We start from the raw sequence: 16,608 nt of genomic DNA on the forward strand, positions 1-16,608 counted from the left end.
TAAAAAGACATATTTCAAATTCATATGGTTTATATATGTGCAATTTGCACATTTTTATAGTTAAATATCGCTGTCCCTCATACACCTGTCATTACCATCACACCAAACAACGTTTTTTCAAACAACAACAATGTGGTTGCCGTGGAAACGAGAAGTGCTAGAGGTGCAGGGGCAGTCATGGCAGAAGCAGGACTTTTTTAGGTCCAAATATGAAGCTAAAAAAAAAGAAAAAAAAAAGTAGACAGGACACTGAAAACGTCATCAACTGTAAGTAATGTGAAGATTTATATGTCCTGATCTGACAGTATGTTCAACAAGTCTAACACTTGGCCAACTTTTTCTCCAAAGGGCCAAAATTGTCATTACCATCACATTTTGCTGTTACAACATTGAGAAAAAAAATGAAAAAGCATCGTAATATCAAACTTATTTTGTAGGACGATCAAAGCTGCGCCATTTGTTCCAGACCACTCAATAGAGCTTTTCAAAAAAAAAAAAAAACAGATTTTAAATGTATTTTTTCAAAATTTCAAAGGCCAAAATTGGCCCAAATGGAAGAGTCACCCTTCTACCGCTTGCCAGGAAAGGTGGGCCAACCCTCAGAAGTATTCACCAGTGTACCTGGCCAAAGAGACCAACAGCATATGTGCTCTGCCATCTGCCACGTCCCCCCGGCCCCTCTGACAAACTTTTAGATGCGTCACACATGAAGCCCGGCGCCACCTTAATGAGCTTCACCCGTACACGTCTGCTACCAACCCACGCCTGTCTCACGTCCTGCCCAAGGTTAAGATACAGCAACATGAATAGATGGCGAAAGATGTCCCTCCAAACGGGTGGTTTCATTCATTATTAATGATGTAATCCATGATTCTTCTTTATATCATAATGCCTTACATGACAACCTCTCCCCCTCTGGCATTTGTAACAACAGCCATCCGGCATGTTAGTGTCCTCTCTTTTTCACTGGTGCCGCAGGGTCAGCCATTCCTGCAGAGCATTCAAAAATAATGGCGCCCGCACAAGTAGAAGAAGAAATAAGGAAGAAGAAGTAAAGAAGAAGAAATAAAGAAGAAGAAGATATAAGGATGAAGAAGTAGTAAAGAAGAAGAAATAAGGATGAAGAAGAAGTAAAGAAGAAGAAATAAAGAGGAAGAAGATATAAGGATGAAGAAGAAGTAAAGAAGATATAAGGATGAAGAAGTAAAGAAGAAGAAGATATAAGGATGAAGAAGAAGTAAAGAGAAGAAATAAGGATGAAGAAGAAGTAAAGAAGAAGAAATAAAGAAGAAGAAGATATAAGGATGAAGAAGAAGTAAAGAAGAAGAAGATATAAGGATGAAGAAGTAAAGAAGAAATAAAGAAGAAGAAGATATAAGGATGAAGAAGAAATAAGGACAAAGAAGTGTTAAGGACGAAGAACAAGGCTAATAGCTCGGTAATGATTTAATAACATATTATTCATGTTTGACTAATGATGAATTAACCATAACAAATGAATCTACTAATCAAAAACAAATCATCTGTAACAGTTTATAATTTCTTAAAAGTGTTTATTAATTGCGTAATGATTTATTAATGAATTGTTGATGTTTTATAAAGGATGAATTAACTGTTAACTAAAAAAAAATAGAAATGAAGAAGAAGAAGAAGCAAAAGGTGCTGACATACAAAGTTTAACATCTAATGTTTAAATGAGGTTTAATTAAAAATTTGATTCGACTTGATAATTTGTTTAATATTACTGTCAGGAGACATTGTTGAGCCGTCTCGTTACTCCAGAATATATGCTTGCTACCGCTGGATGGTATTCTCAATGTGCTCCTACTGCTATAGTGCACTGTACAGCCAAGCAAACCATACCGGTGTTACGCCAAAATCTGCAACCGTCGCAAATTATGACCTTCAGGTGAACACTTTTTTTTTTTGGGACTTTTCCCCTCCTTTTTCGCCTCATTTGTATCCGGCCAATTACCCCACTCTTCCGTGCCGTCCCGGTCACTGCTCCACCCCCTCTGCCGACCCGGGGAGGGCTGCAGACTACCATATGCCTCCTCCGATACATGTGGAGTCGCCAGCTGCTTCTTTTCACCTGACAGTGGGCAGTTTAACCAGGGGGACGTAGCGCGTGGGAGGATCATGCCCCCCCCCCCAAAAAGGCACCCCGACTGACCAGAGGAGGTGCTAGTGCAGCAAACTGGACACATACCCACATCCGGCTTCCCACCCACAGACACGGCCAATTGTGTCTGCAGGGACGCCCGACCAAGCCTGAGGTAACACGGGGATTCGAACCACCGGTCCCCATGTTGGTAGGCAACGGAATAGACCTTTACGCTACCAGGACGCCCTCTTTATGGACAACAGGACTCCTAAACTGAATAACTTGTAAATTCAGACAGTTCCTTTTGCAGTGTTAACCGAGGCGTGGAGTAAGTCGTGTCGTATTTTGATGAACTTAAAATATTGATCGGACCTTCTCGCTAATTTCACATCCTCGTTGAAATTCAAACCGGAGCCAGGGGTTTTATGGGGGCTCTGACTTACATTGATCCCATTCACTCATTGTTTCAGACACCTGAGGTAACCACAGATAACGCACAAACTGGAACACTAAAGACACACCAAAGGTTAACATTAACAGCAACCAGCACTGCTGTGGCCCGGACCCGTCCCACACCCGACACTTTCATCCGGCCCACATACCGCGTGGAATGATGGCACTTGGGCGGTCCGCTCCTGTTTGCCAGGTCTGGGCCAGAACCAAGCCATAGCAATGCCGCCTGTGCCACATATTTGCCAAGGTGGCCATATTTGTTTTGTGATATTTGGGCCATATTCACCATTTACCACACGGGCCACTTCAGGGTCACATCCAGATCACATGTTGCCCAGAGCACCGCATCTTTGCCAAAAAAGGCCCACATGTGATTCGGCATATTTGGGCCATGTTTGCTATTATACATGTGGGCCACTTCAGGCTCACATCCATTTTGTCAGGGCCAGAAGAAGGCCGCCAGTGCCGCATCACAGCCTGAAGTGGCCCACATCCGGGCGCTATCTGGGCAAAGTTTAACTTAACCAAACTTTCTCATGGGTGCGTAATTTGCAGGGGTGGGGGTGGGGGGTGGGGGGAGTAGTGGTGGTGGATAATTTCTTCCAAACCAATATTAGCATCTTGATGGATGCATTACAAAACTTAGTATGGATCCAGTCACGGGTGTATACTTCGGAGTACCTTTCTTCATAAGTTTAATAACGCCTCTTGAGTATTCCGTGTACAGAATAGCCAAAGTTTCCGGCTGAAGACGGAACTTTCGCCAACCCAGACGGCGTGATGCCGTTCCATTCCATCACATTTTGGGGTCACTTCAGAAATCCTAATGAATAGACACGCCTGTGTTTTAAATAACTTGGTGGGGGGGGACGCCGATACAGAGGAGGAGTGTGTGTCCTTGTGTGAACGGGGACAGGTTCAACAGGGAATGGATTCTCACTCACATAAAACACGCTGCAATAAAAGCGGCACAGTACGGCGGTATCCTGGGCTCTCGGGAGAGCCAGCGTGAAGGGAAAAAGGACAGGAATAAAGACGCTGGAACAATTTCATACGCCCGGCAAATATGACAAATTTCTGAAGATGTCAAAGATATTTTGTGGTAGCTGAGCATGCACGTCAAAAACAACAACAACAAAAAAAAAAAAGCCAAAAAAATGCTATTCATATCGAAATATTTCCACATGCATTTAAGGGTTGGACTTTTCGTGCCAAAGGAAAAAAAAAGAGAGAAAAATATCCTCTTGATTAATTACTTATTATGGATTATATATTCATATTTCCAAGTAATGTTTTCATTTGCATCTGTCTGATGAGAGGGAAGCCAACATGTGACTGCTCTCTCTGTCACCGCATGAGGAATGTTTTATAACTTCAGGACCTTTTTTAAGAGCCCTGGAAAAGCCTGTGGAGAAACGGGTTTTCTGGCCAATCTGATTTGGTTCCAGGCTGATCTTTCCCTAATATGGCACCTGGCTCCACCGTGACATTTCAACATTTTCACTTTCTCCCGTGCTGCAAGCGATATTGCCTGGCCATCCAAGTCAGATCCCTCTCTGGCCCAGTTGCACTTTGGTTCAAAATTAAAATAGCAGGTAAAAGCCTCAAAGCATATGTTTCGCTGTGGTGAATATACAAACGGTAGTGCAGTGGAGGATACAGCCAATGAATTAAACAGAGGTGACTGCAAGGTTAAACGCTATTTATTGAGCCAATACTATAAGGGTGGGGTGGGGTGGGGTGGGGGGTAATTTACGTGTTTTTTTTTTTTGTTTTTTTTTGCTGCACGGTATTCACATACATTGTGTACTGGTCAGCATGTACGCTAGAAAAGCATGCTTGACCTACGGGTTGAATATTTATCTAATATCTTGCAAAGTGCATCAATATCGTTACAGCTTGAGATGAATGCATGCGCTACCTCAACGCCATGTGTAGTACATTTTGGAATGACAAGCACTGCATAATCAGCATACATTGCACTATGTCTGGCTTTGATATTTATTGAGGGGTATGCAATGAAAAGCCTGGTGGGGTAATGAGAGGACCGCCGTGGATATTTGATATATATGGGCAGCGGGCCAAGAAGCCCCTGAGAACGGGGGAAGAGTGAGCTAGCCAGCAGCTCTCCTCTGCGTCAACTTGCTAAGTGGAGCATGGCCGAGGACTGCACTACAGGTAGCAGCTGGTGGCTGAGGTGGGGGGGGGGGGGGGGACTCGGCAGGGCCTGGAGACCTGGACTGATCATTACCACTCACTCAGCATTTACAGCTTAGTTCAGCAGCGCCGGCCATTATTAGATCTGATGTCTTGTTGCAGTGCGGGCCGTCCTCTATACAGCAGAGCGCCCGGGCACGGCATGACACGACCCATTTGCCCGGCCGCTTCTTGCTCGGACACCAACCTCGCCAAGGCCTTCTCGGGAAGGACTGTAAAGGTAGACATCTTCTTCAGTTACACATCATGTCTAGCCGGGCCTTGTCAACAAGACGGAAGTGGACGCCAACGGCGCTAAATATAAATCTGGTGACAGCGATGGGTCATTTGAGGGGGTACTTTTGTTTCACAATGACTCACCGATTTGACAGACAGTCAGGTGGGGGAGTTGGGGGGGGGGGATATGCCAGCCACGTCACTTCCAAAAGAACTGCCAACAAAGAGAAACCCGCCGATGTTTACAACCACTGTTCTCTGAGAGCCGACGGCTCCTCCGGGATCGCTCGGAAAGTTACTCCTCTGCAATTTCAGAAACTTCCTTTTTAATAAACAATTTAAAAGAAAATATAACCATATGTTGTGGCCTAATGTGGAATACGAGATACGAGGGACGCTCCAAATGGAAAACTCAAACTGTATACAGCTGTTTGGCTCAGACGCACAAACAAATGTGTGCTTTTGAAATTTGTGACTTTGGCTCTGCATGCAAAAAGAAAAAACAAAAAAAGCAGTGTAATTAAATATTGATCAAAGGCAAATCATCACGTTGTTTATTGAACAGCTTTGATTTAAGTTGATCATATTTGTGCTGAGCTTGTTTTACTTTAGCTTGTGAGCAGATTTTCATTGTGTTACCAAAGACTTACCTATATAGTTACCCAGTTGACCTACACTATAATATATCACAACTAGCAGAGGTACCCGGCGTTGCCTGGGGAAAATGTTCTCACCAAAACAACCAACACAATGTGATCTTCACGATATAATCGATGACGAAATATAGGATAATTTAGGATATGATACATGTGATAAACGAATGTCGAATAAACAAACCTTATTAATGAAAATGATCAAATGTCATCATTTTCAATCCATTCACCAAGCTTCTTTACTGATGTGTGTATTAATCACTCAGTGCTCAAGCGCCTCAGGGTAAACCATGTTGCGTGCCTTCAGGCTAGCATTGACAATGTGAGGTGTAGTGCCTCCCTTGACCACTGGAAGGATTTGCCGGAAGTCTCCACAAAGCATCGTTGGAATGCGTCATTCGCAAATAAATCAGTTTTTTTACTTGGTTTCTGAAATATTTTTTGAACTGTGCAATCCTTGGAAAGTGCTGATCCTAAAGATACCTTTCTTTTTGTTCGACAATTAGTATTTCTGGAGTTTTAAGCAAACATACAAACATACATTTGCCTTATATATACTATACTAGAAGAACCCCGCTACAATTAGCGGTTTGGTTATCCACCCGTCTAAATCTCCCTCCTCTTCATCCTGCCAGCTAACCGCCTTCCCCCTGCCCCTAACCCCCCCCCCACTCCAATGCCGAGAAAAGTGGTTTTTAGCCATTTTTAGAAAATGCATATTTTGCATAATTATGCATAATTATATTTTAATTTTCTGCTATTTTTCTGGTCCTCTCTGGAACAATACTTACCACCTCCAAAAAATAAAAAAAAAAAGGATCATAAGTGCATTTTTGCAAAAATGCATATTTTGCACAATGCCAAAACATTTCTAAGTCCCAGAATTTTTTTTTATATAGGTGAAAAAAATCAAAGATGCTCAGAATCATCTGAAATGCCGAGAAAAGTGTTTTTTTAGCCATTTTAGAAAAATGCATATTTTGCGTATTTATGCATAATTATGCATAATTTTAATTTTCTGGGATTTCCCCCTTACTCTCTGAGACAATACCTACCACCTCCAAAAAGAATTAAGATCATAAATGCTTTAGTTTTCGGTCCCGCTATCTACACTAACTAACACACACACACACTAACACCACACACACACACATTACGAAAATATATGAGTAGATATATATATAGATATTGCTTGTGTATTGTGTATCTTGAACCAGTAGGTAAGATCAATGACCAAAGGCAGTGTGTTTACCAGTGGCGGCTGGTGCTAAAAAAGTTGGGGGGGGGGGTGCGGTTTACCTTGGCGCAGCACACCTGACAGCTGCTTTAATGTCCACACAGTCATAGAGTTATTAAGGACAATGAAGCCTATAGATTTTATCAGGGTTTGTAGACGGTGGACTACTGACAGTTGAGACGGGTGTCGTGGTGGGTGTGAACACGATTGACAGTCACAAGAATTGTCCAATCACATTAGATCCACAGACATTAAAACAATACCAATTCGCTGCCAATGAAAGTGGGAGTGTCTGGGGCGCACAGAACTGCGCCCCCTGGAAAATCTGAACAAAAAAACCAATCAGGCAGCAGCCTCAGGTCACCTGCTCACCAAACGTTTTGAGGGCTTACATAAGGTATGGTTTGGCCAGCGCCCCTCACCCAGGAAGTATATGTATTCAGACAGAAATCATTTGGAACCAATATTTAATGGCTGCTGACAGGCGCTCACAGACTGAAAAACACTTTTATTTCATAATTATTTGCATTATACAACTAAATTATGTTTAAGTAGATATTCACCTCTTGATATTTGAAGGGGGCAGCACCCCAGCACCCTGTACTGGCCAGCTGCCACTGGTGTTTACATTAGTTTCTAACTTGACCATGTGATAAATAACACTAATTCTCTGTCTCTATGTTTGCATTTAATTGGACAGCTTTTGACAGGATGTAAAAGATCAGGAAAACATGAATTCAGTCTCGTGTTTACATGAAGAGAACTCATTCTTTCACATTTCAAATAATCTGTGAGCCATTAAACAGCTATTGCTATAGTGTCTCATGAGTCCCTTCAATCCATTTCCTAGTTTTTCACAGTTGAGTTATTGCAGATGAATCCAGAGAAAGAAAAAAAAAATTAATTTTTCATGGCTGTATTCACAGCATCAATCTCACAACAACATATTAGACATTATTGTCAAGTATTTGGCACAGTGGTGTTTAAAAGTCAACATAAAAGCCGGTGGCTGAGCTTTGTTGGGAAACAAATTTTCCCCCTGAATGTAAATACAATTTACACATTGCAAACAAAAATGCCGTCATACATCTCATGTATATCCAAATCCACCATAGATCTTTGGCAACAAGATTTGTCATATTTGTTTGAGGGCCATATCCGATGACGGCATTGGCTGATAAGCTAATACACATACACAGATGAGCCAAAACATTATGACCACCTGTCTTATATGCTATTGGTCCTCCGTGTGCCGCCAACCTGCTGAGACATGGACTCTACAAGACCCCTGAAGGTGTCCTGTGGTATCTGGCACCAAAAAAATCTGCAACAGATCCTTCAAGTCCTGTAAATTGTGAGGTGAAGCCGCCGTGGATTGGACTCGTCAGTCCAGCATATCCTAGAGATGCTCAATCCAATTGAGATCTGGCGAATTTGGAGGCCAGGGCAACACCCTGAACACTTCATCATGTTCCTCAAACCATTCCTGAACAGTGTGTACAGTTTGGCAGGGTGCATTATCCTGCTGAAAGAGGACACTGCCATCAGGGAATACCACTGCCATGAAGGGGTGTACCTGGTCTGCAATGATGTTTAGGTAGGTGGCACGTGTCAGAGTGACGTCCACATGAATGACCGGACCCACGGTTTCCCAGCAGAACATTGCCCAGATCATTACACTCCCTCCACCGGCTTGTCTCCTTCCCACAGTGCATCCTGGGGCCATCACTTCCCCAGGTAAACGGCACGCACGTACACGGTCATCCACATGATCTAAAAGAAAATGGGACTCATCGGATCAGGTGACCTTCTTCCACTGCTCCCAGGTCCAGTTCTGATGCCCGCGTGCCCATTGTAGGTGCTTTTGGTGGTGGACAGGGGTCATCACGGACACACCGACCAGTCTGCAGCTACACAGCTCCATACGCAGCAAGCTGTGATGCACTGTGTTGTGACACATTCTTCCTGTAACCATCATTGTCTGTGACTTGTGCCACAGTAGACCTTCTGTTGGTTCAGACCAGATGGGACAGTCTTCGTTGCCCTTGTGTATCGATGACCCTTGGGCGCCCAACATCCTGTCGCCGGTTTGTGGTTTGTCCCTCCTCGGACCACTGTCGGTAGGTACTCGCCACTGCTGACCGGGAGCACCGCACAAGCCTTGCTGTTTCAGAGATGCTCTGAACCAGTCATCTGGCCATAACAATTTGGCCCTTGTCAAAGTCGCTCAGGTCTTCACTCCTGCCCATTTCTCCTGCATCCAACACGTTGACTACCAGAACTGATTGTTCACTTAACATCTAATCTACCCAGACCTTGACATGTGCTCTTGTTTGGAGATGATCATTATTCAGTTCCCCTGTGAGTGGGCATAATGTTTTGGCTCGCCAATGTATATGCCATCGCTGTAAATTGATAGAACAAACATTTTAGTTAACCTCTGCCCAATGTCCCTAAAGCCTGTTGAACATTTCCAGGCAGTGTGAGATTTATAGAAACCTCATTTTTATGCAGGAGAAAAACCTAAATGTTGCTGAAGCCTAGAAGCAGTTGTACACGAAGAGCCTCAGCCATATACTGTTAAAAAAAAAATCCATTAATTATCAGATGTACGGTTATCTCCCTTAGATGTCTAAAAGAAAAAAACCTGTCATTACGCGCACTGTAGGAACCGAAGTGTCAGAAACTGCAAAATGCCACGTACAGAGGAAAGCTAGCTCTATCATTAAAAGGTGACGAAGACAGACTTCCAAGTTAACAGCATTTTCTTACATACAACTCACTGATGAAGAGGACTGGAAATATCCACTAGGGACAGAAACCGCAACACATGGATGAATCAATTCTAAAACCTGATCTAGACACAGACAGCAAATCAGCATATGAAAATATCAAACTCACTAATGTCAGACATTTTTTTTTATTGTTATGGTAAACCATAACAAGGCCACAATATATATATAATTATTATTATTTGTTGCTTTTTATGGGGGGGTGCACTTGCTGTAGCTTTCTGGTCTGCTTTGAGTTAGCGTTGCACTGTTGCAAAGTGGTCCCTACTACTGTGCGAGGGAGCCCCCCCATAGAGAAAGGCCATCATGAAGCCATTTTGGTATTCAGGAGGATGAGTGATGGCGCTGAATTGGAAAGAGTCCCTCTGCTGCAGGAAAAATAAAAGATGATTGTTTGGATTCTGCTTTTCTGTTAGTGCCCCCTAAGTGCCACAGCAGGGCATGTTCATGTTACGTAGCTGAATAAAGCACCGCCACTGGTGGTGTCTAAACCTCCTCACAGTCACATTCAATCCCTACAGTCCAATTTACAGCGATTCCATTAGTTATATTCAACGCTTAATGACACCGGCATGCCAGAGCGCACCACTCCATCGCCATGTGTAGTCCCTCTCAGGATTTCACTCCGAGATCCAGCTCTGTGACTGACAGGGAAGTCATTATAATCCAACAATGCATCAATGGCAACACTGACGTATGCTGCGGAGGCCAACAAAAATCACCTAGCCATTCTCTCTGCGGGCAATCCCATTTAGCCCCTTTTAATCCTTTCCGTCCCATTACATGACGGGCGGGGGACATTACGTGCTTGAGCTGAGATCATTTGCCTGGCTGTGTAGGCATGGTTAGGGATCACGTAAAATATCAGCACCGTTATTTCTGTCCCATCTCTATCCCATGACTGGGAATTTAGCAGCCAGAACTGGATGTCAAACGATAGCGCCAGGCTGTGACACCTTAGGAAGCTCCATAGAGTCTCACAGTCTGTGACTCACTTTCCAAATCTCTCCCATCTCATCTCTGGCGTTGGGTAATTCGCCGAGTGGAAACTGAGACTAAGCAGAGACAAGCCTGCACGCGGGGCCCGCCCGTTTCCAGGGCGGTGATGGGTTTGGGTTTAAGGGAGGCCGAGATGTAATGAACTCCCTGACAGTTTATTTAAATATGTGTAAGTAAGACCGTTGCGGGGAAGCTCTTGCCATTTTTAGACGTGCTAACGGCCGCAGAGCGATCCGGAAGTCAGGCGCTCCCCGGGGTTTTGAGGGGGCCTTAACACTGTAAGCCGCTGACAGCCTCGGGCCTCGCCTGGGGAAAACGCAGAGGCCAGATCCAGATCTTGTTCAATTATCAAGTCAGCTCTCACCGCAATATTTCACAGAAATATCTCTTGTCTATAATACATACTCCCCCGTTGTCCTTCTGTCTGACCTGGTTCCATCTATCTGATCAAACACCCAACCTGAGCCCGTAGCACTGAAGCCTCTACTCTTTTCAACTTTACAATCAGCTGTGGATGACCACTAGTTTTGGTTTTTTGTTGGGGTTTTTTTGTGCATTTTCCCCCCATTTGTCTCCCCAATTGTACCCGGTTAATCACCCCACTCTTCCGAGCCGTCCCGGTTGCTGCTCCACCCCCTCTGCCGATCCGGGGAGGGCTGCAGACTACCACATGCCTCCTCCCATACATGTGGAGTCGCCAGCCGCTTCTTTTCACCTGACAGTTAGGAGTTTTGCCAGGGGGACGTAGCACGTGAGAGGATCACGCTATTCCCCCCACTCCCCACCCCCCGAACAGGCACCCGACCGACCACAGGAGGCGCTAGTGCAGTGACCAGGGCACATACCCACATCCGGCTTCCCACCCGCAGACACGGCCAATTGTGTCTGTAGGGACGCCCGACCAAGCCGGAGGTGAGGTAACACAGGGATTTGAACCGGTGAGCCACGTGTTGGTAGGCAACCCCAGATAGCATCCGGATGTGGGCCACTTCAGGCAGCGATGCGGCACTGATGGCCTTCTTCTGGCCCTGACAAAATGGATGTGAGCCTGAAGTGGCCCACATGTATAATAGCAAATATGGCCCAAATATGACAAGTCAAATGTGGCCTTTTTTTGGCAAAGATGTGGTGCTCTGGGCAACATGTAATCTGGATGTGACCCTGAAGTGGCCCGTGTGGTAAATGGTGAATATGGCCCAAATATCACAAAACAAATATGGGCCACCTTTGACAAATATGTGGCACATGCGGCATTGCTATGGCTTGGTTCTGACCCAGATCTGGCAAACAGGAGCGGACCACCCAAGTGCCATCATTCCACGTGGTATGTGGGCCGGATGAAAGAAAGATGAAAGTCGGGTGTGGTACGGGTCCGGGCCGCAGCAATTTCGCTATCTGGGTCGGAATAGACTGCTACACTATCCGGACGCCCCCACAGAAATACTTCTGTCAATAAGACATACTCCACCATTGTCCTTGTGTCTGACCTGGTTCCATCTCCCTGATCAAACACACAACCTCAGCCTGTAGCACCGAAGCTCCAACTCATTTCAACTCTAGAATCAGTTGTGGATGACCACTGTGACTGACGGTGCGAGCCCTCACCCTCGTAACGTCGCACAACTAGTCCTCAGCCAATATCAACACAATCTGTCAAAGTAAAACCAATATATGCACCTACTGTATAAAATGTGAACCATGTAAAAGATGAACTACAACATTTTGAAGAAGTCCCTTTTGACGTGCCTGTACTTCACTGAGATATCGGCATTTTGGGGGGGGGGGCTTTTACATCTTAACTTCACTCCTCTTGAAGCCGTATCCCATATTGTATTCTATCGAACAGCCCATGCAAGTCTGCTTCGTGTAGAAGAATTAGCATTCGAGACATTACACTTCTCCAACGTTGTCTAACTGGACCGCCTACACCTCCGTCTCAGCCTCTCGAGTTAAAAATAACAAAGACAAAACCGAAAGCACTTCCGAGCACTGCGGTGCAAGGAGTGAACATGGACTTTTTTTTCTTTTGGCACTTTTTAAATCGGTTTTATAGCAAACAATTGAGGGTCTGTCTCAGGTGGATTATTTTTCTTTTAATTTTTTAAATTTTTGAGGAGTTCTACCTGAGCACGTGCAACGTGGAGGTGTCTCTACGTTTACTCGAGTAAAGGGCCCACGCTACATCCAACGCTGTACGAATGGGGGGAGGAGTAATGTGAAATCAACAGCATGAAGGACATGACCATCGTTGTGTAACCGTGGCACGATGCCCATGTGGCATTGTCTGTCCGGCAGACAAATAAGGTTATGGCTCACTCTCGCTGGTGATCACAACACCTTTTTTACACATCATTTGGAGATGCAAGAGATTGAATTTTTCCCTCATTTTGGGGGATTAGATGCGATGTCGGGACATACATCTGGGGGGGGGGATTTAATCAGTCAGCTATTCAACCCATCCATGAAACAGGTGCCCCTATTATCAAATATGCAGCCTTATACTTGTGCCGGGTTTCCAGCTGTAGCTGCCACCGGATCGAGCAAACACACCGAACAGAGAAAAGTGAGGTGAACAACCCACACCTTAATTCACTTCTCTCCAGAGGCACGCCTTGAAATCCTCCAAAAGCGTATAGAGGCTTTGACAAGACACAGGCGATACTCGGGTTTGATGCACAATTCCATAACTTTTCACAATTCTATGCATCCATCCACTATCCGAGCCGCTTGTCCTGCTCTCAGGGCCGCGGGGGATGCCGGAGCCTATCCCAGCAGCCGCTGGGCGGCAGGCGGGGAGACGCCCTCGACAGGCCGCCGGGCCATCACACAGGGCCAACACACATTTGGATGTAGGGACGAGGAATTTTTGGAATAACCACATAAAAATGGTATTCTAAAATTGACCTAAGAAAGCGCGTGACACCTGAATAATCAATTACCGGTGCACAAAACTGGTTGCATTTTATTTTTTAGTAGCAGCAGCTAACAAAACATCTTCAGTTGGACCCAATTTGCCAATTCTGCACAGAAATATAGCAACAGGCGATCACTTTTCAAATAAAACCGTCGAAATGGTGTCAGGTTTATGCATGGCTGCTGTCCTGCAGGCTACGTGCCCCCCCCCCCGTCACAAATTCCCTTATGCACAGTGTTCTGTACTGACATCATACAGTTACAGACGGATGGGTGTCAAAAAGCAACGCAAGATACGTTTCGTCTCTCAAATGATCCCTTCTTAATTTCCTGAGGACGGGAGTTAAATCTGCTGAGTTGACCATCCACCTCTCACGCCCAGAGACCTCTGCTGGACACTCTCTTCATCACCGGCCACCATCAGCCCCCCAGCCACCATCAGCCCCCCAGCTCACCATCAGCCCCCTGGGCTCACCATCAGCCCTCCGGGCTCACCATCAGGCCCCCGGCTCACCATCAGCCCCCCGGCTCACCATCAGCCCCCCGGCTCACCGGACTGCAGGAAATGGACGCAGTTAATTGGCTGCAGTTATTCATTTACGGCGCGTTCTGTAGGGGACTTGGCACAGCTTTGGGGTTTTTTTTTGGGGGGGGGGGTTTCTCTCGTCAGCGGACGGTGCGTGTAAATCAGGCGTAAGGCTGCAGACGTTTTGCTTCCCCTCCACGCTGGTGGAGAAAAACACGAGTTCTGCTGCTCCAACCATAAACTTGTTAAACGTTTCAATAATTAAACAAAAAAACAAAAACAAAACAACAGCCCACTGGCACGTAAATCCCTGCAACGCCCTACACACCACTTTAGGCCACTATATAAATAAATGCATGTCCGTTATTCGGGCTGTTGGAACGCAACCAATAGGATTATCGAAGCTATTAAACGTAAACTTTTAACGAACTGCCTCTTATGACAACCGCGCGCGCGTGCGTGCACGCGCATTGACGACAGGTGGTTCACGCGCCGAACCCGGAACCCTTCCGCTCGATGATTTTTTCATTATCGCTCTCTTTTAATCGGAGCTGCCCGCGTGTCAAATCCGCCCTAATAGAGGCGCGTGCGGCGCGTCGCCTCAACTTCTCCACGCGCCCCGTCATTACGCACGCACCTCTTCGCGTCCGCGCGGCGCTTAGGGGAACCAGGGCGCGGGCACGCAGCGGCTGAGCGGACTCGGGGGACCCTCTTACCTGAGATCTCCTGCAGAGGAACATGTGCGAAGCTGAAGCCTCTCCCGACGCAGGCGTCCCGGACCTCGCTGCAGTTCCGCGCCTTGAAATCTGCCCCGGCCGCGGCGAGGAGCAGGCACAGCGTGCAGAGCAGGGTCTCGACTCTCAACATTGCTGCGCTTCGCGTAAAAAACTGCTCAAAAGAAGAACAAAAAAATCCTTATTTTCGGGGTCCCCTCCGCAGATCACCCCCCACCCCAGCCCCGCTGCTTGCTGGAGAAACTGCCCCCACCACCACCCCGCAGCAAGATCCGCAGGTGCCGCGTTCAAGTGGTGCCACTTCTTCTCAGAAGTCTCCAAAGTCTACCGGCGCCTTCCCTGCGGGGAAACGCGGGTCGGCTGCGCGAAGAGCGGCGGCCGAGAGGGGGGGTCCCCCTCGACGGAGCTGGAAGGAGAAGTGCGGGTACCGAGGTACCGCATGAATCCGGGCTACGGGCTTCCCCCGGCGCGTGCTTCCCCCCAACTTCTCTGCCCGCGCGACACGAGCCTAGTGAGCCGAGCCTCCGCGCCGGAGTAGAAATGCCGCGCGGCGCGCTGAACCCAGATCAGATGCGGCGGAGGTGAAAGCGAGGCGGCCCGCAAAACACGGAGTGGATTTCCCGACCCGTCCTTCTAGGGCGGCTGCGCGTCAGTTTCGGCAGCTGTCTGTCCAAGACGGGCGCTCACAGCGGTAGAACTTCCGATCTGACGTTCACACACGCATTCCTGTAGATCACAGCCCCCCCCCTTTTCTAATGTTCCATTGATTGTTTTGACATATGAGATGAGGTGAGATTAGATGAGATGATTAGATGAGACATCATCTCACTTCATATCTGCACATCTCACAAAATACCGTCTGGAAAGAGCTTGCATTTTTTAAGATTTAGAGAAACTTTGTTGAGCTTAGAAGCCTTAAAGCTTTAGTTATAGCTGCACTATGCAGTACTAAATGTAGAATACCTGCAGTATGCTCACATATCATATCACATCATATCACATCACATCATATATCATATCACATCATATATCATATCACATATATATCATATCACATCATATCATTTATCATATTATATCACATCATATCACATATCATATCACATCATATCATATATCATATATATCATATCACATCATATATCATATCATATATCATATCACATCATATCATATATATCATATCACATCATATCATATCATATAACATCATATCATATATATATCATATCACATCATATCATATCACATCACATCATATCATATCACATCATATCATATATCATATCACATATCATATATATATCATATCACATCATATCATATCATATATAATATCACATCATATGAAGTCTCTCAAAAATCCCATTTGGAAATGGCTTTCATCTTTTAAGAGTTAGAGAAATGTTGCATTTAGTACTGGACTACGCAGTACTAAATGTGGAATACCTGCAGCATGATCATATCCTATCTATCAAAAACCCCATTTGAAAAGAATTTACTTTCTTTCTGAGATTTAGAGGAACTCGAACTGACTGAAGCTTTAGTAATATTATTCAACGCTGAATGTGAAATACCTGCAATACCAACTCCGCTACAGTAACTAGGGGTCACGCGGGTGTAGCGCAAAATTCTGGGCCCCATACATAAGCAGTCTCTGTGGGCCCCTTTCCTCTTTTCTCTCTCACGCATCACATTTGTTTGAGTTCTAGCATACCGTGTATTATTTACAATCACAGTACATGAATCTGTTTTAACCTAACT

The 16,608-nt window shown here is 45.5% G+C and overlaps 1 protein-coding gene across 1 annotated transcript in view; it reads right to left on the reverse strand.

Annotated features, from left to right (window-relative positions):
* The window catches only part of LOC130120473 (glypican-6-like), a 117,412-nt gene extending 102,435 nt beyond the window's left edge, over positions 1-14,977 (reverse strand). The window contains exon 1 of the mRNA XM_056289022.1: positions 14,827-14,977. Coding sequence (XP_056144997.1) covers positions 14,827-14,977 — 151 coding nt within the window. The remainder of the gene's footprint in view (positions 1-14,826) is intronic.
* Positions 14,978-16,608: the final 1,631 nt, after the last annotated feature.

This window comes from Lampris incognitus, chromosome 11 (genome assembly GCF_029633865.1).
Source record: "Lampris incognitus isolate fLamInc1 chromosome 11, fLamInc1.hap2, whole genome shotgun sequence".
Classification (NCBI taxonomy): domain Eukaryota; kingdom Metazoa; phylum Chordata; class Actinopteri; order Lampriformes; family Lampridae; genus Lampris; species Lampris incognitus.